The sequence below is a fragment of the Salmo salar genome, chromosome 19 (genome assembly GCF_965601325.2).
Source record: "Salmo salar chromosome 19, fSalSal1, whole genome shotgun sequence".
In the NCBI taxonomy this organism is placed as follows: domain Eukaryota; kingdom Metazoa; phylum Chordata; class Actinopteri; order Salmoniformes; family Salmonidae; genus Salmo; species Salmo salar.
The window spans coordinates 59322365-59339104 of NC_138309.1; the positions used below are offsets into that span (position 1 = coordinate 59322365).

General features: G+C 41.8%; 1 protein-coding gene across 1 annotated transcript in view; it reads right to left on the reverse strand.

Annotated features, from left to right (window-relative positions):
- Nucleotides 1-588: 588 nt before the first annotated feature.
- Nucleotides 589-16740, reverse strand: part of LOC106579262 (angiotensin-converting enzyme) — a 38864-nt gene continuing 22712 nt past the window's right edge. Inside the window, exons 18-25 of the mRNA XM_014159018.3 lie at nucleotides 16391-16488; nucleotides 16114-16286; nucleotides 15624-15847; nucleotides 15210-15354; nucleotides 14979-15077; nucleotides 14548-14670; nucleotides 14123-14307; nucleotides 589-1178 (exon numbers count right to left, since the gene is read on the reverse strand). Of these exons, the coding sequence (XP_014014493.2) occupies nucleotides 952-1178; nucleotides 14123-14307; nucleotides 14548-14670; nucleotides 14979-15077; nucleotides 15210-15354; nucleotides 15624-15847; nucleotides 16114-16286; nucleotides 16391-16488 (1274 nt within the window). The 3' untranslated portion in view covers nucleotides 589-951. The remainder of the gene's footprint in view (nucleotides 1179-14122; nucleotides 14308-14547; nucleotides 14671-14978; nucleotides 15078-15209; nucleotides 15355-15623; nucleotides 15848-16113; nucleotides 16287-16390; nucleotides 16489-16740) is intronic.

Consider the following 16740-nt stretch of genomic DNA (forward strand, 5'->3'; position numbering starts at 1 on the left):
CAGGAGACAGTTGTGTAACTACTCCAGTAGCCATCACCTGAGGCACCAGAGATATTCCTCTTCTGGCTGTCTGGCCACCCCTCATAGCCTGGTTCCTCTCTAGGTTTCTTCCTAGGTTTTGGCCTTTCTAGGGAGTTTTTCCTAGAAACCGTGCTTCTACACCTGCATTGCTTGCTGTTTGGGGTTTTAGGCTGGGTTTTTGTACAGCACTTTGAGATATCAGCTGATGTAAGAAGGGCTATATAAATCAATTTGATTTGATTTGAATTTGATTTGATTCTGCAAAGAGATTCTTTAACCGGTCATCTGTAGTCGTTGCTACAGACGTTCCATTTATTTTTATTTTTTTTGCTTAAAATGTGGGGCTCAAACAGGTGGGGCTCTGCCTGAAAGACGGGTCGCCACTGTATAGTGGTGTTATTTTATACCATGCTGTGTCAATGTACTGTAATTAAACAGTTAACCTGTTAACACCCATTATTTGATTGAATATATCACTTGTTATTACCTGCACGATTAAACACATTGTTATTGTTTTATCCATCTTATCTTGCCACACAGACCCTCATTGACCAATGAATACAGAGCAAATGGACATTTCTCTTTATTCTCGAAAGACAAAGTATTGAATGATAAAATTGAATATTTCCAAAAACAATGCATACACAATGAATGACTTTACAAACAATCAGTTGAAACATTTGTTCCCCAGGCTCAGTGTTTCAACTATTACAAATAAATTACAAAACTGTTAGATTCTTTGTTCTTTGCATAGTAAAAATTATTTTGATTCCAAATTTATACAATAAATATACAAGACATCCAACATAGGGGAGAAGCAGACCAAAATAATAAACAAAACCAATCAAGATGCATGGTACAAACAAACACTGATGATGACACTGCTGTTACGGGGAAGGTGATCTTCCCATTAGAGTAATACTTGCAGCCTTACTTCAGCTCCAGCTCAGATGAGGTCAGATCTCTTCGTTTTGATTTCTTGTTCTTGTAGCCCAGGAGGATGGTGGCCACTAGGAGCACCAGGCCCAGGACCAGTAGGACCCACTGGCCTGCTGCAGCCGCTGCACCATCCAGACTCATGCCCAGAAAGTTCACTTTACCATTATCTAGAACTGGGATTGGGGTTGGGGCTGAGGGGGATGTTTCTGAGCCGTCACCTGGAAACACACACAGAGGTGAGTGATGCGAATCAGAAGACGTACTCTTATCCTGTTTCAATCTAGTACTAGGCTTAAATGAAGGAACAAGAGACGGAATGCAATATGACATTTTATGAAATAGTTTACTGATGACAGTCTGGGAGAAGGTGTTCCAATGACGAGCCTTAAAAGGAAAGATTAACCCATTTTGAATGTTATATCGTATTTGAGCATCTCTGAGTGATGTTCAATTGATTTCCAGGGTCATTTCATGTTTATCTGTGTATCTGAGCTATTCGCTATTCAAGCAGGCAGCGATACAGCAGTTATGACGAGTTTTGCGTCACATGAAAATTACCCCAGGAATGATAGAACATCGCTCTGAGATGAATAAATATTATATAACATAAAAAATGGGTTAATCTTTCATTTAAAAAAGGAAGACTCAACGATATGACATAGATGCGGAACAAAATAGCGTAGTGGGTACATTTTCCCGCAACTAAGACCGTTGAAGCGTGAGGCTCAATTTCTCTGCTGTTTGGTGTCCTGGCTACCACGCTGTGATCAGCATGAAGCGAACCCGTGCACATGCACAGCTCCTGTGTGTAAGTCTTGTATCTCGCTCATCTCAATATCTGCGGTGCTGCTCTCGGCGACGTCATTTCGCTGAGTCTACCTTTAAGGTTATTATAGCTGGTGGAGGGTTGTTGTTAACTTTTGTTGTAACACGCAACTTGTGTACGTTTGACATATAAATGCATCCCAAGATTTATGCCCATTGGTTGAGAGAGAGGAAGGTGATGATTGCATGTGTGTACCCATAGGTTAAACAACAAGCATAAGGAATATGCATTATTGTGCCGTGCTCATAGTCTAAAAGTTAAATGGGGGAATGACATTCCACACATGGCAAAGGAGAAACGAGAACATGAAACAAGACCTATGCTGATGATACCTTTGTATACATTCCCACTATGCCCGTAGAATAGGAAACAATGTGAATGACGTTGTACTTACTGGATAAAGTTAAAGAGCATTCAGCATTCAGCCTTACTGATTGAAAATTCGGAAACTACACTTAACAAAAATATACAACGCAACATGCAATCATTTCAAAGATTTTACTGAGTTGCAGTTCATAAGGAAATCAGTCAACTCAAATAAATAAATTGGATCCTAATCTGTGGATTTTACATGTCTGGGAATACAGATATGCATCTGTTGGTCACAGATACCTTAAATAAAAGGTAGGGGTGTCGATCAGAAAACCAGTCAGTATCTGGTGTGACCACCATTTCCTGTCGTACACTTCGATACAGAGCATCCCAAACATGCTCAATGGGTGACATGTCTGGTGAGTATGCAGGCTATGGAAGAACTGGGACATTTTCAGCTTCCAGGAATTGTGTACAGATCTTTGCGACATGGAGCTGGGCATTATCATGCTGAAACGAGGTGATAGTGGCAGATGAATGGCACAACAATGGGCCTCAGGATCTCGTCACGGTATCTCTGTGCATTCAAACTGCCACCAATAAAATGCAATTATGGTCTTTGTTCGTAGCTTATGCCTGCCTATACTATAACCCCACCTCCACCATGGGGCACTCTATTCACAACATTAACATCAGCAAACCGCTCACCCACATGACGCCATACACGTGGTCTGCAGTTGTGAGGCCGGTTGGACATTGGAGGCGGCTTATGGTAGAGAAATGAACATTCAATTCTCTGGCAACAGCTCTGGTGGATATTCCTGCAGTCAGCATGCAAATTGCACGCTCCCTCAAAACTTGAGACATCTGTGGCATTGTGTTGTGTAACAAAACTGCACATTTTAGAGTGGCCTTTTATTGGCACCAGCACAAGGTGAACCTGTGTAATGATCATGCCGTTTAAGGTTCTTGATATTTCACACCTGTCAGGTGTATGGATTATCTTGGCAAAGGACAAAAACTCACTAACAGGGATGTAAACAAATTTGTGCACAAAATTTGAGAGAAATAAGCTTTTTGTACGTATGGAAAATTTCTGGGATGTTTTATTTCAGCTCATAAAACATGGGACTAACACTTTATATTTTTGTTCAGTGTACATTACTTTTCAAGATTGCTTGTGACAAAACTGAGAACATTGAGACCAAGTCTTAATCTCAGAAAAACGTGGTTAATGTATAATTAGAAAGGAAAGTTTCTTATCCTTTCCGTCATTTCATCTTTGTTCAGTCAGTGTGGTCAGAGAACAGAGGTCTCTTCTGCGCTCCCCCTCTTTTCTGAAATTCCATTTTCCCCTCTATCGTGTTCTTTTCCCGTCTTTTCGACATCCCAGTCCATCTCTCTCCATTGTTTTCTCCAACTACAGGATTTCTCTCCTTCGAGTCCTGTCTCCTCGCTCTATCTAATCTCAAACTCCTCCTTTCAGCAGGAACTCATCATGAAGGATTGGAGGTATTGATTTCATTGCTAGGAGCCTCTAAACCCACTAAAAACAATGCTTCAGCCCTGACAACAGTTGTTTCTCTGCAGAGGGATTGGTTTCAGTTTAAGTACATTGGAATTTTAGTGGCTCTAATCATTGACCTATAAAAGAACTGGAGACAGCGTCAAAGATGGCTGACTGTTGTTTTCAACGTAATCTACTCAAATTCGCATACGCCGTTTCGTGGTGGCTGCCATCTGCTTTACAGAGCCCATAACGCTTGCGCACTTGCACTTAGTGTGCACTGGAGGTTAGCATGAGCAGCGATGATGTCATCACATTTTCCAAAAACACGGCAGACATCATGTCAGAAGGTGAGTGTAGCTGGTGCATGAAGTCAGACGCAGGAGAGCAAAAATGAGTGAGCAATGTACTTTACTCAAAAAATAAAAAAGGCACAAGGTAACAAATACACTTGACCAAATACAAACGGTAAATATTACGCACGGGTGAACTCAGCACCCGTTGGAAAACCAGCCATCATGAACCGAAATGAACATTGAAACAATCACACTCAAAACGTGGGGGAAACAGAGGGTTAAATACATGAACATGTAATTGGGGAATGAAAACCAGGTGTGTAGAAAACAAAGACAAAACCAATGGAAAATGAAAGGTGGATCATCGATGGCTAGAAGACCGGTGACGTCGACCGCCGCCCGAACAAGGAGAGGGACCGACTTCAGCAGAAGTCGTGACTCATCAGTTGAATATAAAATGTTAATATCTTCGGCTATGAGTAAAATATCATTAAAAAAATAAAATAAACGGCCCCAGCACAATGGTGATAACGAAAGGGTATTTTTAGGAATGTTCTAATTGGACTTCTCTATGGGGCTGGGCTGTCTATGGGAATTGTCTTTTTTTTTGGATCGACTTCAGCTAAACTGCAGTACTGAAATACTGGCCTCTGGGTACATTGGAAAGGGTGCTATTGGAAAAAATATTTAAGGAAATGTGTACTTCCATCTTGTTATCATAATGCAAATATTGAGCTTTATGTTCTTCTGGCTTTGGTCCCAAAACTGTCCAAAGTCGGCTGAACTGCTACTCTGATGAAGTGTCATTAAAAATAAGACGCTACAAGGCCTTAGTATTTTGTCACCCAACACACATCTCCAAGTCATCAAATCGTCAAGCTTAACTACTAAGCTATGACTTGTAATTTAGTACTTCAGTTAAATTAATGAACCCTAAAAAGTGTCATCAGGGGTCCATTTTGACCCCTAGAGGTTAAACAATGTCCTAATTTCGAAAAACTTTGATCCTTTGGAAATGTTAGGAGTTTGTCAAGCAACTATTTACCAACAATAAAACAATGTTTATTTATCTATTTTACCTTTATTTAACTAGGCAAGTCAGTTAAGAACAAATTTTTATTTTCAATGACAGCAGAACTGCCTTGTTCAGGGGCAGAATTACAGATTTTTACCTTGTCAGCTCGGGGATTCAATCTTGCAACCTTGCGTTTAGTAGTCCAATGCTCTAACCGCTAGGCTACCTAACCACTAGGCTACCTGAATACTGTGGTAAGATGGAGAAATTAAATATACAGTGCAGTCGGAAAAGATTCATTCCCCTTCTCTTTTTCCAAATTTCGTTACGTTACAGTCTTACTCTAAAATTGATTAAATAATATTGTTCTTAATCACTCTACACACAACACCCCATAATGACAAAGTGAAAACAGGTTTTTAGAAATGTTTGCAAATGTATTAAAAATAAAAAACTGAAATACCTTATTTACATAAGTATTCAGACCCTTTGTTATGAGACTCGAAATTGAGCTCAGGTGCATCCTGTTGATCATCCTTGAAATGTTTCTACAACTTGATTGGAGTCCAGCTGTGGTAAATTTAATTGATTGGACAGGATTTGGAAAGGCACACACCTGTCTATATAAGGTCCCACAGTTGACAGTGCATGTCAGAGGCACATGACAGCCGGCTTGGAGTTTACCAAAAGGCACCTAATGGACTCAGACCATGAGAAACAAAATTCTCTGGTCTGATGAAACCAAGATTAAACTCTTTGGCCTGAATAACAAGCGTCACGTCTGGAGGAAACCTGGCACCATCCCTACGGTGAAGCATGGTGGTGGCAGCATCATGTTGTGGGGATGTTTTTCAGCAGCAGGGACTGGGAGACTAGTCAGGGTCGAGGGAAAGATAAATGGAGCAAAGTACAGAGAGATCGTTGATGAAAACCTGCTCCAGAGCGCTCAGGACCTCAGCCTGGGGCGAAAGCTCACCTTCCAACAGGACAACGACCCTAAGCACACAGCCAAGACAACGTAGGAGTGGCTTCGGGACAACTTTCTGAATGTCCTTCAGTGGACCTGCCAGAGCCCAGACTTGAATATTTTTGAAGAGACCTGAAAATAGCTGTGCAGCAGCGCTCCCCATCAAACCAGACAGAGCTTCAGAGCTGCAGAGTAGAATGGGAGAAACTCCCCAAATACAGGTGTGCCAAGCTTGTAGCGTCATTCCCAAGAAGACTCAAGTTTGTAATTGCTGCCAAAGGTGCTTCAACAAAGTACTGAGGAAAGGGTCTGAATACTTACATAAATATATTTCAGTTTTGTATTTTTAATACATTTACAAACATTTCTAAAAACCTGTTTTTGCTTTGTCATAATGGGTTATTGTGTGTAGATTGATGCACTGTATAATCTCTCTTTAGTATACTATTGGTGCACGCTAGTATGAAAATGTGCTGAAAATGTGGAATCAATAGTCAACTGTACAAAATTTGGCACAAAGTACAGTTGAAGTCAGACATTTACATACACTTAGGTTGGAGTCATTAAAACTTGTTTTTCAACAACTCCACAAATGTCTTGTTAACAAACTATAGTTTTGGCAAGTCATGACACAAGTCATTTTTCCAACAATTCTTTACAGACAAATTATTTCACTGTATCACAATTCCAGTGGGTCACAATTCCAGTGGCTTCTGATAGGCTAATTGAAATCATTTGAGTCAATTGGAGGTGTACCTGTGGATGTATTTCAAGGCCTACCTTCAAACTCAGTGACTCTTTGCTTGACATCATGGGAAAATCAAAAGAAATCAACCAAGACCTCAGAAAAACAAATCTAGACCTCCACAAGTCTGGTTCATCCTTGGGAGCAATTTCCAAACTCCTGAAGGTACAAAGATCGTACTTTTTGGAGAAATGTCCTCTGGTCTGATGAAACAAAAATAGAACTGCTTGGCCATAATGACCATCGTTAAGTTTGGAGGAAAAAGGGGGAAGCTTGCAGCCGAACAACACCATCCTAACCGTGAATCACGGGGGTGGCAGCATCACTTTGTGGGGGTGCTTTGCTTCAGGAGGACCTGGTGCACTTCACAAAATAGATGGCATCATGAGGAGGAAAATTATGTGGATATATTGAAGCAACATCAAGACATCAGTCAGGAAGTTAAAGCTTGGTCGCAAATGGGTCTTCCAAATCGACAATGACCCCCAAGCATACTTCCAAAGTTGTGGCAAAATGGCTTAAGGACAACAAAGTCAAGGTATTAGGGTGGCCATCACAAAGCCCTGACCTCAATCCTATAGAAAATCTGTGGGCAGAACTGAAAAAGCACGTGCGCACAAGGAGGCCTACAAACCCGACTCAGTTACACCAGCTCTGTCAGGAGGAATGGGCCAAAATTAACCCAACTTATTGTGGATACTTGTGGAAGGCTACCCGAAACGTTTGACCCAAGTTAAACCATTTAAAGGCAATGCTACCAAATACTAATTGAGTGAATGTAAACTTCTGACCCACTGGGAATGTGATGAAAGAAATAAAAGCTGAAATAAATCATTCTATCTTCTATTATTCTGACATTTCACATTCTTAAAATAAAGTGGTGATCCTAACTGACCTAAGGCAGGGAATTTTTACTAGGATTAAATGTCAGGAATTGTGAAAAACTGAGTTTAAATGTATTTGGCTAAGGTGTATGTAAACTTCTAACTTCAACTGTAGATGTATGTACCCTGAAAAGATATGGACCAACCCCAGTTATGGCCCCTGGGGGGGGGGGGGGGCGTGGCAGCCACTATAAGTACAAAAGTTTACCTCTCAGCTACAGATATTCCTGTTAGCTATTGGAACCTCAGGAAAAGCTAGACTACAATAGCTTGTTGTACACTTCAAGCATTTGATTTACTACTACTAGCCTATCCAGGAGAGATTCCAGTAGTGTGGGAGTGATGAGTAGGCAGAACGCACGGTGAGCTTTCCTGAATAACTGGACATGCCACATGTGAGCATATTGGTGGCAGCATTTATTATAGGACGACTTGGGAGACTGATGATCTGGTGAACTGTCGAGAACAGACACGCAACTGATCCAAATAGTTGCGTAATCAGACCTAGGCTGTATGCCGTTTCCGCATGAAACATGCATTCAAAAAGAGGACGTTCGAGCGGTTATTCAAATTAGCCTAGTACATCACTGCAGTTTACAGTCTAGACAACAAATGTACTCACTTGATAACAATGTTGTAGCCTAGGTACAATAAATGGTATTGTCTAAAAATGTAGGACTATTCAATAGAAGAGCTTTGCGTGCCTGGGGACAGCAGAGATCTGCATGGAGGAATGCAGATTTCATAATCTGTTAACTTTTGTTTCTTGCTCTTTGACAGGTGAAATATTTATAGCCCTAATATTTAGCTAATGAATGGCCTAATAACTAGCAAATATTTAGCTTGATATTTTGGCCACACATCTCTATCTTCTCTCTTCCGGCTGTTCAATAGGCTATAGGCCACGTAAGCATAGGCCAAATGAACTGTTGGGGAAAGTTGAGGATAGAGAGTGCGTTTGTGTGATCACTGGCGTTTGGCGGTGATGATGACATTGTGGTACTGATGCATTACAAATGGTTGCCCTGGACAGCCATAGAGATGATGAGCACAGTGAAAAAGAAGATCCAAATGAATTCACAACTATAAGAAAAAATGGTAATCACTTGCAAACCACTTGAGCAATAAGGCAAGCAATGGCATGCTGTAAAATATGCGCAGGCTAAACAGCAGGCGTTTGTCGTTGAAATGTTGCATTTAAATATACGTTTCTACGTATATTATTTTTCAGTACACGTAGGCCACATGGAAGTAGCCTATTATTTTCACTTATCACTATGAAAATGCACTCACCCTGAAAGCTCTGTTTACAGTTTATTTCCGGTGGGCAGTATTATGACATGATGAAAGTATTTTCCAATAACAAGGACGCGAGGAGGCAGCAGGGTAAGTTTAGGCTATTTACTAGATTGTGCAGGTAGAAAACATGTCAGCAGGTGACTTTGAACTGCAACACCCACAGTGCACGCATGCTATATAGGGGAGTGCGCTTAACGTGCCCGTCACCACTATACCTAATACACAACAAGTATGTATATTCATATATGCATGTATGTACAGTATGCATATGTGTGTATACAGTACCAGTCAAAAGTTTGGACACACCTACTCATTGTAAGGTTCAGTATTTATTTTCTTAGTCAACCTTGTGTCCTGTTTCATTGTGTTCTTGAACGTAGCCCTGTCTTTCATTTTTGTTCTTTGTAATGAATACTCAGGGAGAAAAAGGTGTAGATTCACGCACAGAGCGCGGCAGGTGTTTAGGAATCACGGTCACAGGCAGGCAATGGTCATACACAGGTAGGCAGACAGGCAGGTGAATCAAAACTAGGACTGAAGGCTATAACTGGTTTTCACAAACGAGCTTGGAAAAGGCTTAGTAGAGTCAAAACTAACAATACTTCACAAAGACACAAACAGAATGATCTGGACTAAATAAGGAGCTGATGAGACCAGGTTAGTAACTAACACAGGTGAAATCAATGAACAAAAATGAAAGACAGGGCTACGTTCAAGAACACAAAGAAACAGGGCTATGTTCAAGAACACAACAAAAGAGAACACAAGGTTGACTAGGAAAATAAATACAGAACCTTACTCGTTCCAGGGTTTTTCTTTATTTTTACTATTTTCTACATTGTAGAATAGTGAAGACATCAAAACTATGAAATAACACATATGAAATAATGTAGTAACAAACAAAAAAGTGTTAAACTTCACCCTGAAGGCCTGGTTTCTTCAAAGTAGCCACCCTTTGCCTTGACAGCTTTGCACCCGCTTGGCATTTTCTCAACCAGCTTCATGAGGTAGTCACCTGGAATTCATTTCAATTAACCAGCGTGCCTTGTTAAATGACAGTCCATTATTTTAAGAAATGAAGGTCAGTCAATACGGAACATTTCTTGAACTTTGAAAGTTTCTTCAAGTGCAGTCGCCATCAAGCATTATGATGAAACTGGCTCTCATGAGGACCCCCACAGGAAAGGAAGACCCAGAGTTACTTCTGCTGCAGAGGATAAGTTCATTAGAGTTAACTGCACCTCAGATTGCAGCCCAAATAAACGCTTCAGAGTTCAAGTAACAGACATATCTCAACATCAACTGTTCAGAGGAGACTGTGTGTATCAGGCCTACATGGTTGAATTGCTGCAAATAAACCACTACTAAAGGACACCAATAATAAGAAGAGACTTGCTTGGGCCAAGAAACACGAGCAATGGACGTTAGACCGGAGGAAATCTATCCTTTGGTCTGTTGAGTCCAAATGTGACATTTTTGGTTCCAATCGCCGTGTCTTTGTGAGACGCAACGTAGATGAACGGATGATTTCCACATGTGTGGTTCCCACCGTGAAGCATGGAGGAGGAGGTGTGATGGTGCTTTGCTGGTGACACTGTCAGTGATGTATTTAGAATTCAAGGCATACTTAACCAGCATGGCTACCACAGCATTCTTCAGGGATACAAAATCCCATCTGGTTTGTGCTTAGTGTGACTATCATTTGTTTTTCAACAGGACAATGACCCAAAATACACCTTCAGGCTGTGTAAGGTTTGTGCTATTTGACCAAGGAGAGTGATGGAGTGCTACATCAGAATACCTGGCCTCCACAATCACCTGACCTCAACCCAATTGAGATGGTTTGGGATGAGTTGGACCGCAGAGTGAAGGAAAAGCAGCCAACAAGTGCTCAGCATATGTGGGAACTCCTTCAAGACTGTTGGAAAAGCATTCCTCATGAAGCTGATTGAGAGAATGCCAAGAGTTTGCAAAGCTGTAGTCAAGGCAAAGGGTGGCTACTTTGAAGAATCTAAAATATATTTAGATTTGTTTAAAACTTTTTTGTTTACTACATGATTCCATATGTGTTATTTTCATAGTTTTGATGTTTTCACTATTATTCTACAATGTAGAAAATAGTCAAAATTAAGGAAAACACTACTCATTCAAGGGTTATGGTCAGTACAGACCACAGAATGGCGACCTGCCAAACACTAATGGAACTTCTTGACAGATTTTTTGTTGTTGCATGGGCCTCTTTACCCAGCTGCGCATCAGCCAAGAGTTCAGAATACTGCGGTATTCACTGTGCCGCGAAAGTCCGCACATATCTTGAAGCTACCATCCTTCTTGGCCACAGGCACAATTGGTATAGCCCACAAAAGGCTGTGTTCACACAGGCAGCCCAATCTAGATTTTTTACCACTAATTGGTCTTTTGACCAATCACATCAGCTCTTTAAACATCAGATCTGATTGGTTAAAAGACCAATTAGTGAAAAAAGATCAGAATTGGGCTGCCAATCTAAATGCAGGCTTAGAGTACTCCACTGGCTTATAAACCCCCTGAGCCACCAGTTTATCCAGAGCCTCATCGATCTTCAGCTGGAGAGTGAAGGGTACTGGGTATGTTTAAAAAAAAGAAAACTTAGGTGACACCTTAGGGTCGATGCCTATGGACACAGGGACCCCCTGCCCCTGGAAAGCTTCTTATTCCTCCTTTCTACTCAAATCCAAAACGTTTTGCATGTGATAAACCCCTGTGACCTCGATGGCCAAGGCTCAAACCAGTCAGGGCCCAGTAAACTGGCACCTGAGCCCTGGATGACGAACAGGGGTAGCCTTCTGTGGTTGCCTCGATAGCTCACGTCCACAAAAATCCTACCCCGCACCTCTAACTGGACCTGTGATCATTGCCTTAACACTTCATTGTCTTGCAAAAGGTCTGGTGGCTCATCAGGCCACAATGCATGGTAAGTTTCTTCACTAATCAGTGAACATCTAGAGCCTGGGTCAGTCCTCCATTACATGCTCCAGACACTGTTGGAGAAGGACCGGGCCTTCAGGGTGAATGAAGTAGGCTGTGAAGATGGCATTTTATTGCATTTAATGCATCTTATACCTTTTTCAAATGTGATTGTTACTTGTATTTTATTTGGGTCCAAAACAGTTTCATTATTCAAACCATTCCATATGTATACCACAGGAGGTTGGTGGCAGATTAATTGGGGAGGATGGGCTCATAGTAACACCTGGAACGGCGTAAATTGAATGGTTTTGAACTCAAACATGGTTTCCATGTTTGATACCATTCACTCCATTCCAGCCATTATTGTGAACTTTCCTCAGCAGCCTCCTGTGATGTATACATTTACCATCAACTTCATCCTCAACAGTCAGTAGTTTGTCTTGTCAATTTCAGTGTGTTCAGGTGTGTTGGCCATTGCTAGTAATTGGCCATAGCTGATCTTAATTGGTTTGTGTCTTGAAAGGTGGTCTGTTTTGAACAGTGGGAAAATAAATGCTTGGAAGAGGTAGACATGCTATATACTCTGCAGGAAAGGTTTTTGTTATTTTAATTAAGCTTTTAGCATGGCCTGTGTTTTAACCTCTTTAAACCCATCTGTTCTATAAGCCTAAAATATTTATTAAATTCTGACAATCTTCATCAGTCCAGTTATTTGAACATCTTGATGTGCACGGGGTATGGCCAGCTCTGTCACATAGGTGGGCATCATCATAACTCTTTGCAGTAGGGAGGTCCGCACTCAGCAGCACAGCTCCATTTATTTTCACCATTATCAATTTCATTAGCCTCAAAACATTCCAGCCTTTCAACGTACTCCTCCCAGGAGCTATTCTTTTCATCAGCAAACTCCGCCATGATCGCGACGATAGAGGAAACTCCACTTTGGCATTTTACTCATGAATCTTCTACCATTCTAGTCTGTATCCACTTTGTCGCCAGTATTCTGTACGTGACATGAAAGTACAATCCAATAACGAGGAAGCAGCATGGTAAGTCTAGGTGATTTTCTAGATTGCAAACGTGACTGCCATGTCGGCAGGTGACTGAACATCAACACCCACGTTGTGTGTACTCCTTAACGTGCCTATCAACACTACATTTAATCCTTAAGAGTCTGATTCACCCGTCTGCCAATCTAAGTAACAGAAAACAATCCCCATCAAAATCTGTCAGTTTAAGATAAGGCGGATGCACCATGAAAAAAGTAATCTCTGTCAGCATTCTGCATCTGTGGTGGTAGATGATAGATCTATAGCGGTGGTTGTCAGACCATTAGACATCCCGAAAATCAGTCTTCTCACAAACGTCTGTAGCGTCCAAATGGTTTGGCCTACACACTAATATGACCCCTCCATGGAACGATGACTCCAACACGTCACGGGACTCGTCTGAGGGTAACCCATACAAATGAATGGAAGTATGGAGGTAGTTGTGCCAACAAAAATAAGGGGTGAAATGTGTCAAATCAAAATGATTTCCTGAACTTTCTTATCTGGCCATGTTACATTTTTGGGGGAGAATACCTAAAATTGTAAATCAAATGATTCATGGCATGACCATCTTAAAGCAAATCCATATGTTAGCTTAGTAGACCCCCCCCCCCCCCCCCCCCCCCCCCCAAAAAAGAAATACCAACTGATGCGTTGATCAGCTGATTGACAGGTGTACTGTAGAACGATAAACTTTTCTCTAGTGTGGATGCTCGCCAACGTGTATAGTTTATCGTCCTTGCTGTGGATGGCCCTTAACACAATTGATTGTGTGAGACAAATTTACAACGAACTTGACATTCCGAACAATCGCGCACTTTACCTAACGCTCCACCCACTATTCATTTGAATCAGTAAAAAGTAACCTAACGTAGCAGGTATAAAAGAAACACCTGAAACTGTTGGGGGAATTTTTTTAGAGAGATTCTCTTCTGCACTGTTCAACCAATCCAGTAAATGTGGAGGAGGAGTTAAGATGGAGTGTCGCCTTGTTAACGTCCAAAAGCAGAAGTCACATTACAAGCGCTCTTTCCATTTCCCCAGAAAACTGGATGCATCCATTTGGGTCCAGCCCCACTGAGGGTGGGTAAAACGAGACGTGCACTTCATGATAGGTCTAAAACCATTCGTCATAATTACGAGCTGTATTTCATTTAATTCAATAATTTTGGGGGGTAATTTAAACTTTTAAATGGGCTAAAAATACATAGTTTAAGTGTCATAGCAACAACAAATTCAGTCGCCAAATTTTATTTAACCATTTTATTTGGATAAAGGAGGTACGGTAGGGCAGGCCTGGCTATCAGACTTACTTGGTGGTTTCCAGTCATATTCAGGCCAGCCTCTGACCTCGCCATTCTTGTTGTTCTCTGCCTCCAGCCAATCAGTGAGAGGTTTGAAGTACTGTACCAGTGGCTTGGCGGACATGGTAGGCTCTCCAGTGATCATAGCCATCGCTTCAGGCCAGGGCTTACTAAAACCCAGCTTCATCACGTCACTGCAAAACACAGGAAATGGATGAAACAGTCATTCCAAGAGTATCAGAAAGACCGACTATTTTTCTACAGTCAAACAAATGTTTCAGATGCAAAAGTTTATATACACTATACAACACTTCCGCATATCTGAACGACAACTTCTAACACATTTACATAAACGACATCTATCACATTAAAAAGATTGACAGTGCTTGTCATGGCGATAGAATGCTACTCGTTTGAGGGTGTTCATTACTGACCCTAGAAGTTTCCCTGCCTCTTTGGAGCGATAGATATCACATTGGTGGAGAGGGCCTACATGTCCGGTGGCGTCACACAGAGCCTGATGAAACTGGAACTGGATGATGAAGCTCACGAAGTACCTGATAGGAAGACACTCCGTCACATGACGTTCCCACTGCATCCCACATACAAAACGCTCTGTTTTTATGAATGCCATCTAAATCTATTGATCGACACGATGAGAATATCGGTAAACCCAACGTAGGCCCACTTGTGTTTTTATGAACAAGACAGAAAAGTGATCAAATGAAAGTTGGTGGTTTACAGTTGAATGCTTGATTCACTGTTTTCTGTATGTGCGTTGCGCCACTGATTTCATCAAACGTTCCTTTAGCTTCCTCCCTAAGAGATGTATCCTAGTTAGAGTAATAAACCTCAGACAACGCACCTGACATAGGGCACATTAGCAGGGATGTGGAACTTTGCACCTGGGTCAAAGTCCTGCTCAGTGCGGGCCACAGGTGGACACAAGCCCTGGTACTTCATTCTGGAAGGGACAGACCGTACAAAGAAATAGTATTTTTGTTACTTTTACATAGATGAGATAGTGAATAACCCCCTTCTCCATCCTCCCTTAAAAGTATTTTTATTTTTCCATTTTTATTTTGTAGCAGTCTACCTCATGTTCCACCATTCCTTGTTGTACTCCTCTTGAGAGATGCGTCCATCAAACACTTTCCACCTCCACTGGTCCATCAAGTAACCGAAGGGCAGGAAGGCAATTTTGTCCAGGGCGATGCTCATGAGGTAATTGATCATACTCTCTGGAAATGAACAGATACATTCATGTTTAGAGTGGATAGTGCAATCACAATATAGCTAGTTAATTTATGTTCATCACACAGATTGCTTTAAAATAAAATGTTTTGTTAATGCTATGGCTGAAGCTGCACTGTCACCACATAACCCTTTTTTTCTGGTTGGCAGAAGGTCTTAGTAGTGAATTGAAATTGTCAAAGGGTTAGTTATTTTCCTCATTTATGAGAGCGAAAAACCTGGCTAGAGTCAAAACATTTCATTAGTATGCGCTCACCTGGGTTGTCCTCCACCACATCCAGTAAACCAATCTCCTTTAGATGCTTGGGAGTGGCGACGGACAGGGCCAGCACATCACCAATGGCCTCGTGGAAGCCTGGGTTGGCGCCGTCGCGGAAGGAAATAGGTTGGTCCTTGTACTGCAGGAAGTACTGCACATGACCCATCTCATGGTGCACGGTGATGAGGTCATCCATGGTTATCACGGTGCACTGTTTGATCCTGGAAATGAAGGATAAGAATTCATCATTTTAATGGTCAAAAGGGGCTGTGATCTTTGTTTTTCATGGGGAATGCTAACACATCTTGAAAGGTGAAAAACAAAGACTATGGGTGGGGGGTAGCTTGGGTGGTACTCAAACCTGCAACCAAGTACATGTCAGTTCCAATAGCCAAGTTATTAGACCAAAAGTTCCAAAGCTCTTAACAAGGTTTCTGGCATTGTAATGTTCTAAGGAAGCCACAGACTCTACGTCCCTCCAAAGTACCTGACGTCGTTGCGGTTGTAGAAGTCCCAGGCGGAGGCATGGCATACCACGTTGCGTCCATCATTGGGTTTCTCTAGCATGGACTTGGCCCAGAACTCTGGAGGCATGGGCAATAGCCCCAGAGAAGTGAAGAAGTTGTCTGACTCTTGGAACATCCTGGTGGCATTCCAGCCCTGTGGAGAAAACCCCAAAAAGGTTTCCCTGGTCCGGTCACATGGAAACTCCATAATATACAGCCCTTAAACAGAAAAACCTGCAGTGGTGACAGTCTTCTTACCTTGGCTATCATGGCTGGTGTGGCGTCTACTTGTGTGGCATCGGGGTACGGAATGGCCAAGTCCATGATGCCAGACCAGGTCTGCGCCCACATGTTGCCTGATAGGACAAGAGAAACATGGCTGTGCTGTTTTATCCATAACTGAACAAAATGTTAAACAGATAAGCTACTGTATATTCCAGCCTTGCACCACCGACAGAGCTCAAACCAGTGGATTTAGATTCAAAGCCAGGTCAATCACTAGCCTGTCACACACACTGTCACGTGCAATGCTTCTAAAAGCAAACGAAATCCAGATGATTCCCCAAAAAACATCCACAAAACAGCAGAACATCAATGGTCATACATAA